This window comes from Stegastes partitus, unplaced genomic scaffold (genome assembly GCF_000690725.1).
Source record: "Stegastes partitus isolate 25-593 unplaced genomic scaffold, Stegastes_partitus-1.0.2 Scaffold1158, whole genome shotgun sequence".
Lineage (NCBI taxonomy): Eukaryota > Metazoa > Chordata > Actinopteri > Pomacentridae > Stegastes > Stegastes partitus.
The window spans coordinates 30547-56330 of NW_007578889.1; the positions used below are offsets into that span (position 1 = coordinate 30547).

General features: G+C 42.2%; 1 protein-coding gene across 1 annotated transcript; it reads left to right on the plus strand.

The window, feature by feature from the left end:
- Positions 1–18101: 18101 nt before the first annotated feature.
- Positions 18102–25393, plus strand: c1ql4a (complement component 1, q subcomponent-like 4). Its single transcript, XM_008296856.1, has 2 exons — positions 18102–18647; positions 25214–25393. The coding sequence occupies exons 1-2, from the start codon at positions 18102–18104 to the stop codon at positions 25391–25393; spliced, it is 726 nt and encodes a 241-aa protein (XP_008295078.1).
- Positions 25394–25784: the final 391 nt, after the last annotated feature.

The window sequence follows — 25784 nt, forward strand, 5'->3', positions numbered from 1 at the left end:
GGTGTATAGATAATGGATGGATGGATGTTTTATTTGAAGATATATTTAAAAGATTGAGATAAATTAGTTTCCAACAAGAGAAAAAAAAAAGCAGCATGATAGATTTTAAAAACTCCATTTATATACAAAAATGCAGCCCCAGTGTTAACCTGAGGACATGGGATAAGCAGCTGCTATCATTCTCCAACTAAACTGATGGAGTGGTGATGCTAAATAATAAGTGAGTCTGCTTTATTAGATTTATGTGATGCTGCTGCAAGTTTATTCACAGCAGTAACGTTTACAATCATAATAAAACAGATCAAGATGGCTGAGAGGCTTTAACAAAGTGAAGGTGTCGGACTTAGATCCATCTTTGTTTTATGCCAAGAGGATAAAAGCAAATTACACGATGAAGAGGGCCGAAATACGCTGAGATTCATCGTGCAGACTTTTTTATATACATAATAAACTCTACTCACTCTAATCATCCTAACATTAACCGCTACAGGTTAGTGATTTGTACAGATGCAAAAATGAATGTGTTGAAAGGAGGCTGCATAAGGGTCCAGATCTGCAACAGCGCTCGCTAATAAAAGTCTAGAATGGAAGATTTAAAACACATGAAACACTGTTCTTTTTTTTTTTTTTATAGCATAAACAACCCAACAATAAGAGTTCAACCTCAACCAGCTACAGCATTAAAACACCTACATGTCAACAACAATTCAATAGCATAATATAAATAACAGCATTTATCTGGAAGTGTAATCACTTGTATTATTGAGTGTAAATAAATTGTAGTATCCAGATCTCAACATTACCATCTTTCTTTCTTTTCTTTTTTTTTTTTAAAGCCAAGGCAGTTGTGACTCATCAGAATATTTTCCCATATTTTTCAGTCAACACTGTTCTTATGTCAAATCCTGTCTCCCTTTTGGAATTTGAAATGTAAGCCTCAGCTTCTTGACCCAATCAATACTTCTATTTCCTGGTAATCCTGCTTGCACGTCTCTCCGTATAGTAAGATACTCATGCCTTTAATAAGCCATAGAAATCAATGACTCACAAATTCAGCCTGAACCACTTGAGCTGGTGGTCACATAGATCAATTGAGACTGTGGTTATTTCTCTAATGAGCTATGATATCAGTGTAAACAACACAACACCATCCTCCCTGTAACCTCAATCATTCCCGTGACCCCGGATTCAACCATTTAAAACAACTACAATGCTGCTACGAACTTGTTCATACCATGGAGGTGTTTTATGCAGATTTCAGGTTTACGAAGGTCTATAAGATATTTCTTGTATTCCATTGCTTCAAACAAGCATGTTTAGCTGTTTGTAAGAGTCCACAGTGGAATAAATGAATGAATATGAGCGATGGGAGACTGAGTGAGAAGCTGCTCATGTGGGACACAAACACTAGGCCAGATTATATTCACAATCAGAAAACAGGGTGTGAAGAAATATGCATCTTGAAAAGAAAACATCAATATTTTTTTTTTGGCTTGATGAGAAATTTTGTTTATCAGTGGTTAGTGGTTCAGCAAATACCTGACGCTGAGTTCAGGAGACGGATTTCTCTGTTACACCTGGAATCCATGTTTGTAAACAGGGTATTAAAAAATGTAAATCAGATGATTTTTTGGTATTTTTCTATCATTTTCTTTCGTATTAAAACCTCACAAACACATTTTGTTGTTCGTGTATAAGCTTAATAAATGGAATATGGAAAAAAATAAATGTTTCTCTTCTCTAAAGTCAAGTCAGAATAAGATTTCAGTAATACTTAAATAAGGTATCTTTAGTTGCATTTTGAATTTGACTTTACTGTTTACAGATCAGATCATTTAATTGTTGCAGAAAACTTACCAGGAAACTGCAATTTGGATTCTTTTTTTCCTATTGCATTCGAGTATCATTTAAATAAAAAATGAACAAGTAGGAAAATATGCTGCATACGTTGTGTGTTTTATATCGTCAGTTATTGCGCGCGATTGCTATTCTCTGCGTGCGTTACTTTGATTGTGGTGAATTTATTATGTTTCTTTTGAATGTGACTGCCGAATGCTTTAGGTGTGTTGTAGAATTTAGTGTGTCCCTTGTAAAATAGAATTTTGATGGTATGACATGAATTAATCACTGCCTTCATTTGTGCATGTATTTATTCATTTGCGCGATAATCTCCGGCTTTGAGGATCATAATTCGGCTCATGAACTCTCCTCATTTGGTGATTTGTGCAAGCTCTCCACCTACAATAAATTTTGTTCCTCCACTGCTGTCATTGTAAGCCACTTAGTTCTCTGTCTCCTCTGATGCATGGCTGACCTTTACACCCTTAGGCCAATTACAGCATAAATGACACTGACCAGAGCTCAGTGCCAGGTCTCATTATCAGTTCAGAGTTCTCAAGGAAAAAGGAAAAAAAAAAAAAAAGGTGATTCAGTTCCATTTCTTAACAAAAAAAAATAATACATCAGTTGAGAAAAAAATGTAATTATAGCTATTTTATGTAAAATAGTTTATTAGCACTAAGTTGTAAAAAAAAAATGTAATGGATGCAGACAGACACAAATATTTTGACAAAGTCTGTAGGCAGTCGACTGTGCACGCGCTCCGACTGCAAAACAGCAACGGAAAATTATCCATAATGGAAAACACTGCAGAGAAATTCACCTCATAAACAACTTCAGAAGGTGTCAAGTTCTCTTATTTATCAAGGTACCTGAAGGTATTGACTGAATCACATTATTCAAAGTATTAATTTTCCAGGGACCTGTAAGCAGCAGGCAGTTTGCCCACTAGGAGATGCTATAAGGCCCAAGGCAAAGCACACTGAATCCACCGGAGCAGACTTTGGAGTGGTCGGGAGCGATACAGAAAAATGTAGAACACGTCAAAGAAAAATAACAATTAAAAAGAATATATTGAAGCTACATAACAAGCACATTAAAACAACCTCGATGCAGCTTAAATTATGAGCTAAATTACATGAATTGCAGGTCAGTGGCAGCACATGCTCAAAAGCTTTATATGACTATAGATACAGAGTTATGCTGCAAAGACTTTTCTGTAGCCTCCAAACACATCGCCTTACATGACCTACTGTCGGATGATACTGGTCTGTGTTCTTAATCTCCCATTTTCCGATACACCTCTCAACCTTTCAGCATGTTTCTTTTTGACCTTTATCACATCATCTGCAGTGTCTTTTTGCTCTCCACTCATCCTCTGTATCATGCTTTTGGAGAGGACACCGTTGGAATAACAAGACCATCTCTGGGAAGTGATATCTCTCCTCCTCTCCTCTCCTCTGAGGTGATGCATTGTGGGCAGCAGGACTATTCTAATAGACACACATGGTAATTACAGTAGTGGGAGGCAGCAGACAGTGGTGGTCCAGGGACAGCGCAAAACTATAAATCACAACTCCTGGTTCCGCCCTCCTGAGCGTAGCCGATCACGCTCAACCAAAAAGCAATTCTGCCAACATGTGTTTGCACATTTGTCTTCATCAGCCACTGGCTTGTTTTGGGCCCCTGCGACTGAATTCTCCTTTCCCATGGTAATCAAACAAGGACTACTTCACAAGTGTTTCAGTTCTATATATTACGCTCAGCAATTAGCCACAACCGAGATGCCAAAAGTAAAACTAATCTGCATGAGGAGAAAGCAGCAAACTAAACTTGTAAAATGAATATTTTGTGTTCACTTTAGACATAAAAGAAAAAGCAAGAATGAAACTACTAAATGTATAAAAATATAACCTTCAACCTTAGTAAAAAAAATAGAATACTTTAAGTAATGTTTGGTCGTTTTGTAGGTAGCGTGAGATTCATCCAGGAGACGTGTCTTAACCAAAGGGGTGGCAATAGCAAAGGTGTTAGAACAGTAAGCAGCGCCGGTGACTCAGTGTACAGTGTGCGTCCTGCTCTGCTTTATCCATACGGACAGCTGCCTGTCAGCCAGCTGAGCCCATGCAGGGGGAAAAGGTGTCTGCTGAGGAGCTGGTGTCAGCAAGGTGAGAGCAGAGCCCCGGCTACGCTGAGCTGAGCTGAAATGGATGCAGAGGAGAGAGCGTCTCCTGCCTCTGAGGGACACCGATTTTCAGCGAGGAAACAGAGACTGCTGGAGCAGGAGACTCAGCCAGACAGAACATGAAAGCCAAGAGCGGCCATGACACATGATGGACACAAACGCAGGAAGAGGAGCTGTCCCCACCCCCCCCCCCCCCCCCCCCCCCCCCCCCCCCCCCCCCCCCCCCCCTATTCCTCTCCTTCAGCCTGTGCAGCAGAGAAACACGAACCCCCCTGAAGAAGAGAGGGAAAAGGGAAAAGGAGGGATGATGCTTGAATTGCGGCGGCGCTCGGTTGAACTCTGGCCCCTTGTAATGTGTGATCTTTGATGTTGCCCAAGATGTTTAGAGAGATGCAGAGAAACTTCAAACAGAGCTTTGTAGGCCAATCATAGAATTGGTAGGAGAAAAAAAAAAAAACATAACAGCAGGCTGACAGAAATCCACGTGCATCTTTCAAAGGAGACCAGGGGGTCAGACAAGAAGACAGCTGAAAACAATATCAAGAAATGAAAGGTGACATGAATTGAAAGGTAGATAAATAGCTGCAGGGGAGGAAGGAAGTGTGTTGTTGGTATAAAAGGATGCAATGTAGGCTTTGGTCTCGGACAAGCTGCCAGTTGGTTTAACAAGGCTTGGCAGGCCAGTCAATAGACTGTCAACCATTAATGTCCACATTTAAGTGACACCAGCCCCCAGACTGATTTATATATCCAGTGATGCATAGAATCCTTTAGGATAAAAAACGCTGGACACCTGGATGATCAAGTCAGTGAGCAAAACGAAGCACACACATTTGTCAGGTGCGTCTCAGCAAAACTGACCCGTATAGAAATCGCATGTGACACTTAATTCCTTGTCAGCTGCCTCAAAGCGTAAGCAGGGCTGAGCGGGCAAAAGTCATCCAGAGTCAGGGGTTTGTATGACAAAGCAATGACAGATCAGAAAATGTTGTCATCCTTAATCCTTCCGAAGGGACACCCCACTTTTAGATATCGGCTGTTGGCGAGATGGGGGATTTTTAAAAGCGATACGGAGGCTTTCTCTTTGTGGGGTGTGGTGTCGAGTCGCTGTGATCTAGTCAATTCGATTCCCTTGTTGTGGCAGGCTGTGATCCACCTGCCCCAGCTGCGGGCCACATCTGCAGGCGTGATGGATTTCGTCCGCAGGGGCCTCCTTCACCAAATGCCAGTGGGACTCAGCTTCCTCTGTTTCGGCATTTGCTGGAATCTGACCTGGCAGCTCAGCAGTGCGCCACGATATACTGCCCCTGGCATTTCTTTTTCTTTTTACAAACACAAGCCTAAACAAAACTATCCTTAAGACATCGGTGATATGGAGTTAAAATGCCTGCACATGACAGAATAACCGAAAACCATCTTTTTCACACTGGTGCTTCTTTTTTTCTCTGATTTCATATGTGCTTGTGCTTTACAACACATCACATGTAAACAGGATGATCTGAGACCAACTTCCAGTGCCAGAAATCAATAGAGCACCACGTTCTCCCTTCAATCTTAGCACACATGTGGAGAAAGCTTGGCCCTGAAATGGAGATGGGGCAGGAGAGGAGGAGTAAGGGAGGCTGGTGGAGGGGAAGAGCTGAGGATGGAGGAAAGAAGTAGAGAAAATAGGGGACAGCGTTGACTCATTCAGTTTATAAAGCAGCTCTCTGTTACATGTTTGTGTATTTTCTTTTATTTTTTTGAGATTTCTACCTCTGCACATGAAGGTGGACTGAATATTAATTGATACATTGATTTATAGCAATAAAAAAAAAAAACAGCATCGACAAAACTGATGAGTGATCCGTTTTTTTGTTTTATTTGTGTTTTTTCCCCCCCAGAAACGCTGTTCACATCGATGTCCGTTAACATTTTCCACCACAATCTGTACTGAAGCAACAGTTGTAGTGAAACCTTTCGACAGGCCTGTGCTAATCCATACCAACAGAGACACTAATGTTGATTTTTTTTTTTCACACTGATTTTTCTTTTTTGTACACATCACAAACAAGATCTCACTCACCTCCCCCCAGTGTCTTGGGGAAAATCTTTAAAAAATATCTCAAAATCAGGGCAAATTAAACCCAAAACTACCCCCATCAGAACTAGAGACATCATCTTTTTTTTTTTTTTTTACTCTATACCTTTAAAACCTGTTGCCTCCACAACGGCTGACAGTTCAGTTAGAGAATATTCTTGTCGTGGTCACCTCAAGCAGCTCAAACGGTCAATAAGGAGAAGGTTACAGACGTCTAATAAGCTTCCTTCTTTTTCATTTATTTCTTTATTTTGACTGTGAAACCTATCTAGACTTTACATTTTGTTGGTCTTGTTGGAGGCACAAAAAGAAAAAGAAAAAACATTGTGCAATACTATCCCTGGAAACAGACTCATAGAGTGCAGTTAACAAATATCTTATATGATGGATGTAAAAATGGATGAAGTTCCCCTTTAAGTGGGACTTAACTTGCAGCCCGTGCACCACACCTGCAGTGACGGACGGTGCAGCATGTAAGTGAAGTAAGACGACAAAGAAACATGCATTTTTGGGAATGCTATAGACCTTAAATTGCCTTATTGGGCTCTCATTGTTCCTTATGCTGTCAGTAATTGAGTTTTTGTTTGTTTTTTAAATCTTCTTTACCGACTGAATTTCTTTGCATTAAATCATTTCCCATCACCTCTCTCTCTTGCTTTGTTTTTAGCACCGATTGGTAGATCAAAGATACCCCCACCCTGCTTTACAGCCCCTGTCATAGCTCCATCTCTGGTTTTTATTGGCTTTATCAATAGGCTCTCCGTTAAAGGAGGAGCAGAGAGGCTGTTTAACAGACCTGAAGAAAACAAAAAAGAAAAAAAACAGGGACTGTGAAAAGATAGGGAAACAGAGCAAGAGAGGTGTAGATTTTAGAGAGAGAGAGAAACTGAGAAAGAAAAGGGAAAAGACAGAGAACCAGGAGGAGGTGGGGTTAGAGGGAGACGCTCCACTGGCTGGCTGACAAACAGAGGGTCCCTCCAGAGCCAGGCAGATGAGAAGGAGAGGAGGAGAAAGGGAGAGGGGTGAGAGAAAAGGAGGGGAGTTTGATGTGGGCAGTCAAGCCCACCACCCTCCAACAGCCTTCCCTCGCTTCCTCCACCCCCCCCAGCAGAAAATCTATGCCTGCTCTCTTAGTATTCCTCCCATCTCTTGTGAAGGCTCTGCGGAGGGGAGAGCAGACAAGTGGACTGCTAGTGAGGCCCTGGCCAGCCGTGTGTGATGCTATCTGGGAGTTTTTTTTCCCTTCTTCCCTTTTAGGATGGGGTGTTTGCTCAGGGCTGACAGGACAGACAGAGCTCCCAGCCACTTGAAAACCTCCACCAGGGACCTGAACTGGACACATCCTCCCTGCACACCCCCTTTTCCTCTTCCCTCCCTTCCCTTTTTAAAAAAAAAAAAACAAAACAAAACATGTAGATCAATAGGTCTAGTGTGCCGGCCGTTCACTCTCAGACTGGACCTGAGTTGACAGATAAGCAGGGAGGGCTCTGTGATGAAACGATAATTAAGATGTCTTCTGGATAGAGGCTGCATTATTAACTCTTTATATTTACTTGAGAGTCATAACGTGAACTAGGCCTGCAGATGTTCGTCCTACATCATCTGTGGATTGAATGAATACAGCAGTGGATTTTCCGTGCGTGTTTCACCAAATATAAATTGCGTAATTTACGTGCTGATGCAATGCTGATTAATTCCAATTACTTTGATGATCCCTTGACCCTTCTATCAACAGGTTAGTGTTGCATCGGGTCTTTGGTTTATGACCATATAGCTACAGCTGTGCTTTGGGTTTCAGGCTAATTAACAAATCATATGTTGAACATGATAGCATTATACCTGCTTTGCAATCATGTTGTTGTGAGCATATAAAAAGGCTAACTTTTGCATTTAGCCTGTGCCCGAGAACAGTATCATAGACCTACTTACATAACTGCAAACTACTTGCACATAATAACATCTCTGACAAAAAAGAAATGGTCCATAGTGACAGTAGATTTACTATTTTAAGCGTTGATATATTTAAAGGTTAATGGAACACAATAGCTGCTTGGGAAGTGGTGAGTCAATCCAAAATATCTCAAAAAATGGTAGTATAGTGTATTGTGAACTGGTGAAATGAACTGAACAAGATGTGGGCTTAAACATGCAAAGACGAAGATGTAAAATTTCTGGTTTTGAATCCTCAAACCAAACTGGGAAGTACAGGGTGCTGAAAATGATTTGGCAAAACTGCTTTGTCAATATACCTTTCAGCATGGCACATAATTTCCAAGCATTTGCAACCAAAGTGTGTATGTTTGAGAGTGTGTATTGTCATGTGACCTGCGCTGTCGACCTTATCGCGCCTCGTCCGTTTAATCTGTCTTTAAATGCATTTACACACAGTAAACGGTGGTTCTCTGACAAAAAATTACAGTGCTATTGATCACCTGTGTCGCCATAATCTCCATTACCACCTGCTGCAGCATGACTGCTAAACCACAAACACACAAAGCTTTGTTGTCCTTAATATCCTCCTCCAAAGTAGCCAGTTTCACTGTCACCTTGAGCCTGGTTCGTCATGCTTGTGTGATTGCTCTAAAGGTCACAGCTTGTAGCTACTGTCATTAGCTGTCACTCTCTCACACTCCCTCCCGTTCCCTGCTTCTCCCCTCCTTCAAGTCGCTCTCTGTCACACATTTCTTTCTTTGACTCTGGAACACGGATCAAAGTGGCATCTTTAGTTGGACTTTGAAGGTTAAAAGAAGTGAGAAGAGATCCTGATGCAAAACGAACCTGCTTTGTGTCTCTACGTGTGTGTGTTTTCTGAAGTGCAGATGTGCAGCCGGTGAAGTCAAGCTGATGAAGGTAGCTCTGCAGGGACCACGGTATGTTTAAGTGTTACAGCGTATCAGACACTGTGCCTGTTGCAATTACACTTGCATTTGAGACAGACTCTATCTCTGGCTATCTGAAGATTCACTGCCTGAGGGGAGAGGAGGAGAAAAAAAATGTGTTTTTCAGCACTTCAAGCGCAGCTAATCAAGGTCCAATATTTGGAGTTGCAGTTACAGAATAGATTCATTACATTTTTCATCAGGACGTGGAAAACTGTTATACAATACTGTTCTCCTTATTTAAACACAGGATGTAATGAACTGAATTCTGCTTAAGTACACCTTTGAATGCCCATGAAGAGGAAGAAATTGTTGCTGGAAATCCACCTGGCAATACGAGACAGCGGCAATACCGAAGCGTGGTGCATTCCACCATGCACCGTCTGACCACATGTGGTTAATTGAAACATGTTTGAGTGAGAGGAAAGGGAGGAAGAGGAGAATTAGTCCGGAGACAGCAAACACAGGTGTGGCGTTTTATCTGTTGGGGAGGTGAGGGGTAATCACGGCAAACTTTAATCAGTTCAGATCAATTATTCATGGTCAGGGGCCTAGTGAGCTGATTTCTAAAATGCCCCTTCTCTCTTTCTCTGACAGCCCTGTATGAATTATTCAGACTGCATTTACACAAAGAACTCCATCTCTGATACCTGATCAGTCAGTTAGAAACATTATGCAACAGGGAATGTCAATTAGAAATGGGGAAATGGGTCTCCTGGTATGTGCACAATAAAAAGAAAAACAAAGCCACTCAAGGAGAAGCAAGATGATAACACAAGAAGAAGAAGAAAAGTCTTGAAGAACCCCAAACTTCATATTCTTGGGAAATTATTATTCATTGTGAAAGGAGTTCTCAGGTTTTAATGGGCTCGGTCAAAGTCAAGATTGTCCCTACGCTGTGTCTACTCATCATCCATCAGTTTATCTATTCACTAAGTGAGCTCCACCTACAGTGTGCGCTGCACCAGACCAGGGATTCAACCCGGCTCCATGTTAAAGCTTTAATCATTTTCGTTGCAACTCCCCCCTCCTACTCCGTCAAAAACACTTCTCGCAGCCCCCGCGGCTTGTCCAGAATGATGTGGCTGCCTAATCACTGTTGTCCCTTTCTTTTTGCAGTTTTTTTCACCGGTTGCTGCAGGTTGTTTGCAGTTAGATTAAAACCCCGGTGCCCACAGTCCTGTGCCTCAAGGTCAGGCTATACGCACCAGCCACTGCCAGCCTTTTAGCTTCCCTGGTCTTCTTTCCATGGACACCAGACTTCTCACTGCTGGGTCTCCCAAAGAGGAAATGGCTTTTCCTTTGTGGTCTGTTACACCCAATCATTTACTGTAAAAAAAAAGAAAAAGAAAAGAAAAAAGTCCTTAAAACCATCTCCATATCCCCATTAGGAAATCCCCTGCTAATTTCTTAAAATCTGCTTCTTGTCTTTCTTTTTGGCTGCTATTAGACAGTATAGTAAGATCATTATACTCCTGATAATTTCATTTATAGTAAAATGACACCAATGAAGTGATATTTTGTTCTCAATCAGAACATTATTCAAAAAGTGAAATTATTAGAGAGCATAATGGACTAAGAGTCTATGGCAATGCTAGCAGTCGTGTTAAACTGTCAGCAAATCCTCTGTTAGTAAAGCTCTGAGCTAAATTTCAACATGATGGAATGATTTAATCGAGCCACATGTTTACGTATTTTTTTTGTTGTTGAAATATTTCACAAGATAAATGAAAACCTTGACCTCGTGGTGCTGCTTCTTTCATGGTAATCTCAAAACAAAGACAGTGACCCAAGAATTCTGATGGCTCATCACAGTCATTAGGAGTCATCAAGTAGAGGCATGCATACATACGTGCGCTGTAAATGTTGCTGCAATCGAGTGGATGAGACCTTTCACTCTGCCCCAAACCAGTCGACTGACTGACCAACAGATGGATGTTACCGTCGACCAAACCTAAAGTGAACACCACAGCCGTCACGCTCTTTTATTACATTACTTTTGAGGACATGTCCTAAAAGTCAGTCTAAAAAACTTACTAGTGCAAGGACAGAGGAGGTAGTGGGATAAGATGTTCAATAGAGAACGAGTGGTCAGGCAGAGAAAGGCAGATAAATAGACAGCGGAGAAATGAGAAAGTGTAATTCTTGCCTGGCACAATTTATCCTACCGTACCTGACAGCCACCAACCATAAGTCACCAAATAATCACTCTCAATAATTCAGAGGGATCGCTCGCGTCCTCCCTTCCCCTCCGCCTGCCCTTGTAACGCATTCCCATGACACGAGGTCAAACCGCATGCCCACTGACATTTTAAGCTCACCGCGAGTGCAGTTTGACCAGACGGCGTTTAACTTGACTGACTGTATCGCTGCAGTGCATGACAACAGGTTGGAGGAAGGGGTGGAGGAGAAAGCAGGATGTGTCGCTCATTCCTCGAAGTGTTTCTTAGCAATCCTGCATCCCATCGTCTCCACTAATAGGCTATCACAACTGGCATCTCCATGGGAACATCCCACTGCATCACTAATACACAATTCACTGCTGCTGCCTTACATTCCAATAATATCATCTGCACTGTGAAGACTCTGAGATAAGGCTGTTTTTATTTTTCTGTCTCAGATTTCCACATATGTAGTGGTTTGTCAGTGAATATGAATTCTGAAAAATATGCCACATATATGGAGCTTAATGTATTTGTGAAATTTGAACTCTACATTGCAGGATGTGTGGCCATAAAATAAAATAAAAAAAAAAAAATACAAGTACGAGAGAGCTGAGGGATAATTGAGCGAAGGATGTGAAGGACTCGAAATGACTGAAAGAAAATATGAGGAAGATAAATGTATAATTTCTCCAATAGCATGTGTTTTGGTTGGGATAACAGGACAGTCCATTCATCCTCGTCATGTTGCTGTCAGAGCCCCGCTGCAGACGAGTGATGACCACCCTTGTCAGACCAAGTGCTGTCGGTCTCCCTTTGAATGATAGAAATGTAGAATGTGTCTGTGCGGAAGGACGGATCAATTTCTTTCACTCTGTCCTCTACGTCTCTGTTCTTTTTCCTCTGTCATACCTTGAAAATCACTGTAATCTCTCCTGCTCTGAAATGGAAGATTTGGGGGGTTTTTTTTCCTCTTTTTTTTTTTCCTGTCACTATCTGAATCCTAATCCACACCTATACATCGTTAAGGTTTTCACTCTGACATCTGTCCCCGCTGTGTGTCACTTCTCGACCTTTTCTCTGTGTGTGCGTCCATCAACTCTTTTGTCTGTGACTGCTGGCTTGGGTGATCATGTGTGCGGCGTGTGTGTTTATTTCACAGCGCAGCACAGGAGGGGATTGCCTCCAACTTGGGGATGCTCTGAAAATGTCATTGTTTGGTTGTGCTTTGCTTTATGACACAGTTTATACAGCGCCAATGATTTCTCTTTCCCCAGCGTGGCCTTCTGCTTTGTCTGCCTGGAATCATGAACGGTAAATAAGTGGTAATGGGAGTGAATGGGAGGGGAAGTCAGCCAACGTCTTTCTGTCATCACTTTAGAAGGTTGCGACCCTAAAGCACGGTGGCACAGAGCTGCTAAATTATTCAGGCTGTGTCTCAAGCCCCGATCTCTGGAGAAGACAGGCCTGTGATTGCTGGGAGCGGACTGACTGACATTTGCACATGAAAATCGCCTCTGTTTCCCCCCAAACACCGGTTTTGCTCAAAGAAAACAGTAGAGGGACCCTGGTTCTGTGGCTGAGGGTGGCGGAGGGTAGCGCTGAGGAGTGGAGGGTTGGCTGGCGTTGGTGTAATTAGAAGAACACTGCTGCACTGCTGTGGAAGCATTGGCTGTTTCAGATCTGCTGCAGTGAACAATTACACGGATTTTTTACATAGTTGGAGGAACAAACTAGGAGAAAACTTCTGCTGTGTGATTAAAACTGCAGTTCAGGGTAAATGAATATCCTTAAAGTGTCAATATAATGAGCATAAACGTTGCCTGAAAATTAGAGTGGCAGAGCAAGGCCTCGGGGACTAGCTGACTCATAAATCATCTTTCTTAGTAGGGTCAAGGGCCATTTGAATGAGACATGAGCAGAAATGTGATTTTAGTTATGGGGATATTTTCTCACCAATAATGCAATAACATATTGTGCTTATCCCAGCATACCTATCGATTAAATGCCATCATTTGTGTACGTAGAAATTCCAGATGGCTGGGATTAATGCTAAAAAGAATCAATGTTTTCCAAAAGGCCATCGCATGCTATCTCAGTGAATGTTTGAGCATCCCTATAATGATGCATTACGCCGTACAAGCGCTGGATGTGTTGCGAGTCCAGCGACGTGCATCATAACTGTTCTGTAATTGCAAATTGAAGTTTGTTTTACTGTAATTTATTATAATCTTCGGTAGATTGCGAACAAAACAGTCCACACAATCCAAGTAGTTAACTGTTATTTGGCCAATTAAAGCTGGAGAACATTTGATGAATCAGACTCCTTCCAGAGTGCAGTTAAAGTGAGTGGGAGAGTGTATGTGTGTGTGTGCGAGGAGAGTGAGAACATCCCTCTGTATGCTGGACCATGTCTCTGAGCTGAAGCTGGTGTTGAGGGTGGGAGGAGGTGGAGGTGGAGAGGTGCAGGGGATAACTGGCCCTGTTGGGAGGGGAGGAGGAGAGCGCGAGCGAGGAGAGGGAGGGAAAGAGAAAAGGGAGAAGGAGAGGGTGGAGCATCGGACAGATGACAAATTGTGATTAATAAATGTGGTTCAGGACGGCAGTGTGGAGGGTTGTTATTAATAGAGAGAATTAGAGTGGCTGTGCAACTCAATCTGCACACTGTCACTCTGCATCAGGCCCCATAATCAGAGCCTAATGAAACAGCACAGCACCAGGATGTAGACACATCCACACCCATGTGCTCCTCTTGCGAGTCTGCACTTACGGTACAGTAAACACACATGCTCAGGTTAGCAAGGGAGAAAATGATGTCTTTCATATCAGAGTGCAGACACAATGTGATGTATGAACTAGCGGACCTAAATAAACAAACATTATTTTCTACTTTGAATTACTTTGCTAACAATGTGGCATATTTCTTCATTTCTTTTCCTTTTACGCCATGGATCATTCCACAGCAGCCGTATTTTCAAGGGGTCAAGCCAAATACACGCATCACATGAATATCAGCAACGAATTGCAGCAGTGTGGATGTCTTTCCATGTCTTTTTTCCTTATCTATCCACTTTCTGACTTGTCCCAAACCACCTTTTACATCCCAAACGACCTCTAAATTGATTTACAAGAGTGTAATCTACATAGCAAAGAATGGGAGCTTGATAGCTGGTTTCCTGTCGGTGTTAACTGTGGAAAACTCTCCCTGGGAGTGATGGTCCTCTGGCAGCTATGTGGCTCTTGGGGACAATATGTCTTCATCCAGGTCAGCGTTGGTGCTCAGTATGTGTTGGTTCACTGGTGTGGATTGCGTGGCAGCGCTGCTATCCACACACAAAACACAATACAGTAAACCTGTGTAGGATATGTGACATATATCACTGAGACAATTCCTCTGATTACTCGTCTGCTTGCAAGAAAGATGTGGTTTGTTTAAAGTTATTTTTTAAAAAATGCTGTGGATAGCTGAACGGAAGAATTAGTATGTCTTTAAAAAAGCATGCAGACAAAATATGACGTGAGTAATGTGGCCATAAATAAGTTCCTGCTCCTCTCTTACTTGTTTACAGAGAATAGAAAAGCCAGAGCTCGAATTGTGCAGGCGTGTGCACAAAAGACAGAGATTTATTCTTGGTGTATCATAATATATGAAATTAATTATTAAACAAACTAATAACTCAAAACGCTCCGTACAGATTCTCCTATGGCTCTTTCGCTATCGTGACAGTTGAGTCCGTGTTAGTCAGAACAAGTGACACGACAAAGCAATTGCGCCGCACAAAGAGAAGATACATTTCATCAACATAATGCATGATATTGAAATTTCAGGTGAGTGCGAATACTAAGGGGAACAAATCAAGAAGAGAATAGGGAGAGCGGGAGACAGACAGCAGAGAGACATGCGCATATTTCAATATTAATCACCTCAGTAATATTTTAACAGGCTTTAAAAATCCAATCCTGAGCATATTGCCTCTGACTGTTGGCAATGATTATCTGCCCCACGCTGCTTAGGACCTCTGAGCACTGTTCTAGCGGGCCAGCCTGACTGACCTGAAAACTGGGAGTGACACAGCGTTTAACTCCTCCCTGCGCCGCTTAGCTATACCAACATCTCCCAATGGAAATATCACAGGCTATTGCACCCCCAAACCTTGACAGCCCTCCACCTCAATTTCCCAGCAAATTCAATCCATCCATGGAAAGCCACCTTAAAACTCAGTGATTATCCGTCTCTCCGTGTCTGCTGGGATCAGGTCGGATGTTCCCTACATTACCAGACAGTGGTCATCATATGTGAGGAGGGAGAGGTCAAGGAGGTGGTGGTTGATGAAAAGGGAGTCATCAATACTGTATGTAGACCTATTCCCCTCGCTGCCACTGCTTCGGTCATTAAACTTTAAACTCACACATCTGCGATTGTGCCTGTCAGACAGGTGACACAAGACTCTAAGGAAATGATATGAACTAAAAATCTTCCCAAGATGCTTCTGCAATGCGATGTGATCATCAGTGAAGGTGATGTGTTAAAAAAACATAGCAAATGATGGTACAAGACAACAAAGCAAGACCTTGTCCAACTATTGGATGGGTCTGTGTGCATGCATGTGTGTATACACCAGAGTGAAGCCATGGTATGTGCTTGCGTAACATTTTAGGTACAAGAAAAAGAGCAGCACAATGTCTGGGGCAGGGTGTCTCACTAATGAGGCTTTATAGCTGTGGGATGCGAGTCACACATACAGACAATGGTCTGGGGAACATTTAGTGTCTCCTCTCCATTCCTCACGCATCACGCCGAGGCAGCTTTTACTTAGTCACCCTCCTCTGTCCTCCCTTGCCTGGCACACAGAAGATGAAAACATCTGCCTTCGTTCGGCAACACTTTATCAAACATTTTTGCTTGCAAAGAGTTTGCCTCTAACAACAAGTGAATGTCAGGCTAACAAGATACAGATGGGGAGCATCAGTGTGGTCAGGTCTGCATCTGTATCAGTATACAGTGAAGTAAATGCACTCTAATGATTACAACAACACCAACAACACCTAACACAATTATTTACAAGGAAAAAATGGGAAATATGGAATAGATCATATATGAAGTTATATAAGCAATAAATTACCGTTTTGGGCATAGAGTTCAGAGAAGAGGAAAATAAATATGCCCGAGTAATTGAAAGTGTGTGTGTGTGTGTGTGTGTGTGTGAGAGAGAGAGAGAGAGAGAGAGAGAGGGAGACTGTGTGTGTGTGTGTGTGTGTGTGTGTGTGTGTGTGTGTGTGTGAGAGAGAGAGAGAGAGAGAGAGAGAGAGAGAGAGAAATCTAACAGGTGAAGACGCGGACCGTCTATGGACCAAACGCTGCGAAAGGCGATACAGTGAACAGATAAACTGGAGAGGAGCGTCAGGTTGCCGTGCGCGCCGCTTTTTTGGAATTGTGTTTAAAAGAAAGTGTTCAAGCAGGTATTTTTTTTCTGGGCTTCATTTCCTTTAGAAGTTATCGGCTTTTAGACTTCATTTTCTACCTGGAGAGAGAAGAGGGGATTACGCTGCGATTAAAGAAAACTCGCACCACTTTTCCTGGCATCTCCTGCGCGCCCGTCGGCTCTCCAGCTCTCCATTTGGCACTCCAGCGGTCCAAAGTCCTTCAGTCGTTTTGGTGGGACGTGAAGAAGACCGATGCACACAGACTTTATTCTTCATAAATATTTTTGGATTATAAAAAAACAAGTGGTGAGTGTTTCTTTGGATTTTTATTTGTTTTATTTAGCAGATTTAAATCTAACCATGAACAATGCTTACTGTAGATTATCACATATAATTCTTTTAATATACATCAACTCTAAAATAATATATATTGCTCATTTCTTAATATATATATATCCATCATTTATATATTCATATTTTTAAAAAGCTATTGATTTTTTTAATCACCTGGGAGTCTTAAACATTTCATTTATTGCAATTAATTATTCAGCAATTCAGTGCAGTTAAATTATATACATGTATGTGGTAAATAAGGACAAATGAATTATTGAGTGCCTTTGCTCTTTTTGCTATCCTTTCCAGATCCAGATATAGCCAGACAAGGAATCTGTCAAAAGCAAGACCAAGTTGACAAAATTGTTTGTGGTTTTGTGAAAAAGACGTTTTTGGACAGATAAAAGTGGGGGCTGGTAAGATGACTAAGTCAGGAAAAGATCTCTGATGAACTTTTTTTTTTACTTACAGCCATGGCACTAAGTGAGAAATCTACATGAAGTGAAATCCTGTGATTTGTTGGGGGGGCTTGAAAGAAGATTTTTCTTCAAAAAAAAAACTGTAAATTATACTTCATCCAACAAAACAAACAATACCTCCACACCCTCCTCACTGAGCTGAATTTGGCACCAGCTCTCACTTCAGCGTACTTTTAATAAGCTCAGCTTTCACAATAACTGCCTCAGTGCCAGTTACGGTTTCTGTTTGATGCTGAAAATTGAACACAACTGCAGGACGACAGGAGGAGTCAGGAAAAGGCCAACCAGACTTGATCAATTAAATTATGTTTTTTGTGTCACCACAAATCTGAGACATCTCAGATTTTTTTTGTTTATTTCCCTAAACACCGTGGTGTGTGAAGCTTTCATCGTTTTTTACTTATATAGGATTTTAAATATCTTGTTTTTGGGTCACCAGAACATTTTTTATAATTTCTCTTGGATCTTGTCTTCCGGTGTTTCCTTCCTGGCCGTCTGCCATTTTGTGTTCTTTCTTATACTTGACCCAGTGATACACTATTTCCCCCCCACACACTCCTCTCTGCATCTTTCTTCACCTTTTCATACCGTACTGGTTCTCTGAGAGGCTTCATCCTGGCTGGCACTATTCCAGCAAAGGGGGAAGAGGACTTCCTGACGCTGGCCGCCTCGCGGCTCAGCCGCAGGAAACGTGTCATTGGAGCTGCTGTAGGTGTGGCAATGGTTCTTGTACTGCTGGTGGCCATTCCCCTGCTGGTCCATACAACCAAAGGAGGGAACAGCAGAAATGCAGGGAGCCATTACGAAATGCTTGGAAGCTGCAGGATGGTATGTGATCCCTACGCTACATCTCAGCCAGGCCAGGAGCTGACAGCTGTGTCTCCACCTCCGCAGGATTATTCTGGAAAGAAGATAAAATCTGGGCTTCGAGGACCTCCAGGGATCCCTGGCCCTCCAGGAGCACGAGGACCACCTGGAGAGCCAGGCAAACCAGGGCCACAGGGCCCCCCAGGTCCAGGCCCTGGCGGCTATTCTCCCTCACTCTACACTCCCAAAATTGCCTTTTACGCAGGGCTACGCAAGCAACACGAGGGCAGTGAAATACTGAAGTTTGATGATGTGGTGACCAACGTAGGTAACTACTATGAGCCCAGCACCGGCAAGTTCACCTGCCCTCTGCCTGGCATCTATTTCTTCACCTACCATGTTCTAATGAGAGGTGGTGACGGGACGAGCATGTGGGCAGACCTGAAGAAGAATGGACTGGTTAGTGAAAGCGCCTGTGTGTGAATATGTGCATGCCTGAAGGTGTGTGTACAATAAGGTGTATATATAAGTATTTGTATGTACGCGCACACATGACCACGCAACAGATTCCTTTCACTGTTGACCATCCTGTCTTTCCATTGACTCATATTCACCTCTGTAACATTGAGCTCTTCAGATTCAGAGCACATTCCACTTAGCAGGTGGCAACATGACAGCCAAAGAATGAAACTGCAATCTTTCTCCTCATTAAGGGGAATTCTTGCTATACAGTCTAAAATTGCAGCTGCAGATATTTGCATTCCCACATGTACTGTGGCTAAATGACAAGTGGCAGAATACAGCCGCTGCCGCCAAAAGGAACAGTCTAATTAGTAAGTATCATACACAGAGCTTGATTATCGCCTAAACAGAAGTGCAAAAGAGCACAGGAGAAATGTCTGTCAGTATGTGGACCAGTCAGTTTACACCTTAGCTAAATAAATAATGAATGTAAAATTGACAGTCCACTCATCCACTCCCTCATTCCCCAGACACTAATTAAAGACAGAGGGGCTGATGGGGGGAAGAGGAGAGGAGAGGTGGGATAAATCACAGGGATTTCATCAGAGGACTCCAAATTCAGGAAACATTCTTCAAGTTGCTTTTTACATTCATTCATTCATCAAGGACTCTAAATGCAAATGTTCTCCGCTCAGACCTCACTCTCCAGACGTGCAGTGCACCGAGGGCTGGTCATACACTAATGTAGGCGCATGCATACAATATAGTTTATCACCGCAGTTGTAATAAAATAGGCTCATTTAGACTTGCATTTTTTTTAAAAATGTGGAACTAAATGTTTAAAATAATTAATCATTTACCATTGTTTGATTGTATATGCATGAGACCACAAAGGTGAATATGTGTTTAAGGCTGCTTGCCTAATGTCCTATATTGTCATTCAAGTCATTTTAGCCTGCTAAATAATTTATACATCTTAGATTAGATCCCCTGAACACCCGCTATACTTTCCTCTCCTAACCCCTTCCCAGCTTGTTCATTGATTCTCCATTAATTATCTTTTCACTCAACTCAATTATTTAACCTCACCAAGGTCCATCTGACACCCGTCAGGTGGCCTCTTTAAATAGTTCTGTTAAATAGAGCACTCACCTAACAGGGATCTACCCAAACAGTGTGACTGCTAGATGAAAATGGAGTGTAAATGGAATTCTGCAGAATACCTGATCATGTTTGGAGTTATTGAAGTCCTGAGGCAGGCGAGTTTTCAGCCTGAGGCCAGTCAGCGGATAGGGTTTACTAAATGGACACTGTGTTCGACAGGTTGCATTGAGGACCGTAGATTCAAACAACCTGTTTTACTATAGCCGTAGGTGCTGAAGCTTTATTGGATATTTTGTCCTGCCTGCTGTTTTTTTTCTTTAATACCACCTTAAAAGGACTGCCGTAGCCACAAATTTGCCTTTTTCCCTTTCCCCTTGTTGTTGCAACTTTTATACCTTCAGCGAGGAGGTGATTTGTAACCTGCTGTTTGTTAGGCAGCCAGTCCTACAGATTCAGCTCAGACAGATTCAGCGAGAATGAATGAAACACAAGAGACTCGACATGACAGGGACATGCTGAGATGTCCAGTTGAAGACGCAGAATGCGAGAGCAAAACAAGACAAGTGAGTTGATGGAAGATCAGGGGTGGAGCAGAGGAAGATAGATGACTTAATGGAGGTGTGGAGACAGTGGGCTGGTAGACGAGGCATCTGGGAGGCTGGCGGTGAAGGCCAGGATGAGATCAGGCATGATGACCAATGGACACCCACTCAACACGTCTGGGCTTGACAAGTGATCAAGGTCGGCCAGAGAAAAGAGAAAAAAAGCGGTTTTGCAAACTCTGTTTATGCACCGGTTCAACAAGTGCAGACGCTCATTAGAGATAGTTTAAACTCGACAAAGTCATTAATTCTGGATGGCGGAAGATTTCTCTTTGTAGGATTGAATACACAACTTGTGTGGTTGTTGGACTGTGACTTGTGTCATGTGACATGAGCGTGGTGTAAAGCGGTGCCCAGATCTCAGGAGGATGTGCTGACTGTGACAAGGCTTCCACGGGATTCCTATAGATCCAATACCTATTACCTTCACTAAATCCCCACCCTGTAAAGCCTACCTGCTCACACCTCAATCTAACTTTAACAAATCATTGCAGCATGACATCGCTTCAGAGCCGGGGGATTTGAGATTGAAACGGGTCACACTTCAGCTGCTTCCATGTTTGCAATTGACATAGAGTTACATTCCAACATATGATTTGAAGGTTTGATCAGCACTGTTGCACCTTACTCTTGTTCGGCTGATTAAACACCACTCACGCTGCTTGTACACAAGCTCAAATTTGATAACCCGGTTCGGGAAGATGATGGATCCATATTGTATCATTATGGTTCTTAATGTTTCAATATTGATTTAGCCTTACTCATAATAACAAAATCTAAATGCCCTTCTCATGACTGCTATTGCTGTTATAAATATGTTTAATCACTTTATTTCTAATTCACTGTCAAGAGTATATGAGTTGTATGCCACTTAATAATCCAAATTGGAAGCAAACGTTATGAAGACAGTCTATGCTAATGTTGGAATGCTGTGAAGGGTGGTAATACGTCATGTGTACCTTCCTAACAGAACATGTCCCCTTTCCCTCATTAACTAGCATGCGAGCTGTTCACCCACTCATTTCCATTTCCATAATGCTATGCTGTAAATATATATATTAAATATTCCAGATGCTATGTAGGCAAATAGATACTTCCTCGGCTCCCATTTAATCTCTCCCTTGTTTTTTCACCTGTCATAGTCTCTTTTAATAGCTCAGAGAAAGGTCAAGTTATTTCACACAGTGGTGTTAAAATGTCATCACTTGCTGTAATGACCAGTACCTGTATTAACTTCTCCAGTCAGGAGACACAGATATGCTACAGGTGAAATATAATTAGCTTCAGAGAGGCAAAGAGGTAGACACACGGCAGAATTTTGTCCTGGGAAGACAAGACAAATGTTGTCTTTTTAGTTAATGGGAGATCTAAATAACATTTGATTGCGTGCCTCTGATGAAACACAATAATTAGGAGGAGTGTATCCCATTTATGCTGTGCGCAGGTGCCATAGAACACCGACTATAATGCTGAATGGCAGGTAATAGCAATCTAAGGCACGGTTCAATGCTTAAGTCGCTTGTCGCCATGTAATCCCTGGGCTCCCCGAGGAGAGGGAAAACCTATTCAATAAATATTCTATTTCCACAACATTGCCCCCCCACCATCCCTCCCCAACCCTCCTGCCATGTGCTGGAGTCCCTTAGGTAAGTTTAACAGCTACTTTTCTATTGTCTCCGCTCTAAGAGGTCAGTATATCACAGTGAATGAATCCTGTCAGTTTTATTACCAGTGGAGCAAAGCACCACAGATAAAAACAAGACTTCATATACCCCCACATCTCCCCGGTCTCACAAAATAGCCTCGCTTGATCAGTCTGTTACTCTAGGCCCCCCCTTCCTCAACTCTCTGGCCCCTTTCCACCCCCCCTCCGCCTCTCGCTTCATTTTGTCTATCCTTGCCTGTCTTTTGCGCAGCCGCTCCGCCTGTATAGAAAATGACACTGCAGCTGCTCCTCACACCACAAGCCCATCTCCTCCTTCTTCCTCGCTTGTGGCCCTCTGCTCCCAGGCGTGTTTACTGGAGGCCCTATAATGAAAGGGCTAGGCGGAGGCAGAGACAGCCACAGGCAAGCCCTGAGGGGCCCCTGCCTCACGGCTCACAGCCCTTCCAACTCCAGGATCAGCACTGTATGCTGCCTGGTTCACATGGATCAGTCCGTGTCCTCCAGCCGTATCCATCTCCTCTGCTGGCTTCCTGTCCTAATCCCACCACGACTCCCTCATGCCTCTCTGTCTGGTATCTGCATTAATGGATGGCTCGCATTATTTCCTCAAGCACAGGAACACCAGGAAGCCCCGATTCATATATCATATATTGTGAAAGTGACATATCCTGAGTGATTAATATAATTCAATTGTTCAGAATTAAACAGCGCCTCCATTAAAAGCCATTAAAATCTGAGAAGGCCTGAAGAGAGAAAGAGCTGCCTACATCTCCCTTCACAACACTGTTTGGCCAAAATAATGAGGAGGATGGCATATGCCTGATGTCGATAGGAAGTCACAACAACAGCATCACTGTCAGATGCAGCCAAAGATGCAAATGTGATATTGGCTGTCACTACACATGTCAAGCAGAACAATATAACCTTTATAGATGACAATATGTTAGTGTTGTTGTTTGAGAGATGGTCTTATAAGGGTTCATGGAAGGCTACAAATTGCCCAGTGATTAATTATACTAATTGGGCAGACTGGGTCACACAAGTCCCCATTTTTTTATTTTTTTATTTTTTTTAGAAAAAAAAAATTGGATAGTTCTGCATTTATAACAAAAAGAAAAATGTATTTTTTAAATTTTAAATATATAGTTTGCAAATCCTGTAAATTTTCACACAGGTAAAAAAATTATGCATTTGATGTCAAGTGATTAACAAAAAGTAAAGAAAAAATATGTTTTCTTTTGGCGCTATTGTTCTGAGAAACAAAGAAAAATGTACGTAAAAATAAAAAGGATGCAAGATATAATCAGCTATTTTGTCTATCAGCCAGCCTTGTGTTAATAGGACACACTGTTTACATTAAACATACAGTATAATGGTTATTAGCTCTATTTCAGGTGAGACTACATTGATGTTAGAGGCAAATTCACATATTCCAGCAGCAGGCTAACTGTGTAAATGCCATTAAAAAAATGAGTAAGATATGAAGTGGATAAAATGAACAGTTGCATGCTGCATACACACTGCAACACTTTAGACTATATAAGCCACTTACTGATATATAGCTCAAAGTGCACTCTAATCCTACATTCAAATGAGAAAAACTGAATAGAATTGTCATCATTGTAGACATAGGCTTCCAGCGTTATCATACTTAAAAATGTCCCTGTGGACTGCAGAATTTGAAATGTAATGAAACAAGACCATTGCAGTGGTGTAACAATAGCTGTGATCAGTTTTACTGAGTGCTTGTTGAGCTGTGAATCCCAGGAGATTGATTTCTCTGCTTCCTTAATCAGTCTGGTTTAGAGTGGACAGGGACATGGCTAACCACTGGTCACCAGCACGCTGTGTGTTGGACACATCGTCCATGACCTGCATCCTATTTGAGGACACCTACAGATATTGTCAAAGGAATGAAACATAACTCCGGGGTTGATAGATGGTGAAGAGTGTGTTCAGACAAGGGCAAAATGTATTGGTGCAGAGGGAAAAGAGCATATTTTTTTTAGTTACAGTAATTCAGGCTCTGCTAGTCAGCGATTGACTGTTTTCAAATTGATGCATGCTCATTGGGGAGAAAGAGGCCCCAGTGATGGGAATGACATGATGGTAGTTGAGTTGCAGATCATATTCTGTGGCTGTCATGGAGACGTGCGTGGCTTGTCTGGCTGCTGACATAGATTGAGTGCTCGCAGCGTAGATGGACACTGAGCCAGACACAAGGCCACTGATGGCTGACATATGTCTTATGATTGGAGCTGCTACACCAGAATTATTGATACATCCTACTTATGAGATTTCTTTTCTTTTTTTTTGTCTTTTTTAAATGACTGCTAAAAACAAAAAAAAAACAAAACATTTGGGACACTTTAATAGTATTCAAACTGGAATCTGAAAGGGTTGCACAGGAAAAAAAAATAAAAAAGAGGGAGTTATTTTACATTTTGAGACTTGTACACACTTCTTACATTAAGCTCCTGACATGCATGTGCAAGTTTAAAAACATAACATACTGCAGAAATGCAGAAATATTTGCATGATATGATGCTCCTATAGATTAAAGGTACAGTCATAGATGGACAAATCCAGTATCTCAGTCTGGGCATGTGTATTTATGTCCACGCTGAGTAAACCCAATTAAATGTGTTAACAAACAAGTAAAGATCCACTGCTGCTGGGTCAATAAGACCAAACTCACACACAGCATGCAAATGTGAAACTGTCTAGCTTAGGCATAGTCACTCAATATCATGCATATTGAGCTGGCCCAGCATCATAAGCAACAGGTCAATAGCTGATGTGGATAGTGATGCTGTTTCTTGGCTGAGCTAGTTTCCCCACAGACAACCTGTTGTCCCCGGCGATGCTGCTTATCTCCACAGCCCAATCAGGTCTCCATCCCCCAGTGTTTTGCTCCGAGTCCCATCCACAGCTGATCAATAATAGACAGAGTGGCTGTGTTCACCTCTGGGGTCACGGGTCGCTTTCCCATTCATCTTTTAAACTAGTATCACTGTGGAGGTGGTGTCACACTCACGAGACTCTCATCTGAAAGGCTGTAATAATAGATCATGACGCCCTAAAAAAAAAACAAGCGCTAAAGGCAGAGGATGACACTTTTGTGCACCAACTGTTTGTGCAGTTTTGTCCATCTTCTAATTGTCAACATGTCTGTCCTCTGTCGGTGACAGGTAAGAGCAAGCGCCATTGCTCAGGACGCTGATCAGAATTACGACTATGCCTCCAACAGTGTGATCCTGCATTTGGATGTAGGCGATGAGGTGTGTGTGCAGCTGGACGGAGGGAAGGTCCACGGAGGAAACACAAACAAGTACAGCACCTTCTCCGGCTTCCTCATCTACCCAGACTGAATCTAATCCTCACTCGTGGAGAGGGGAGAAGTGGTTATTATAAAAAAAAAAACAGAACACCAACATGCATACACAGAGACACACACTGACACTTACACAGACATGTATGTATGCAGATTAATGCACCTACACAGACTTGCAGTGTTCACACCAAAATATGCACACACATGCATGCAAGCAAGCACACACATACCTGCATACAGACATCGTGAGATCACAGTAGACAACAAAAGGATCGAGTGAAAATCCGAGATAAGTGGAATTAAGTGAAAACTGTGTGATACTGAGCCAACCATCATGAGCAACTGTCTTCATTGGCACCCTTTGTGTGCAGATATGAATGTCAGAATATGTATAGTATTGGTGCAAATAACAACTCCACATTGTGGCT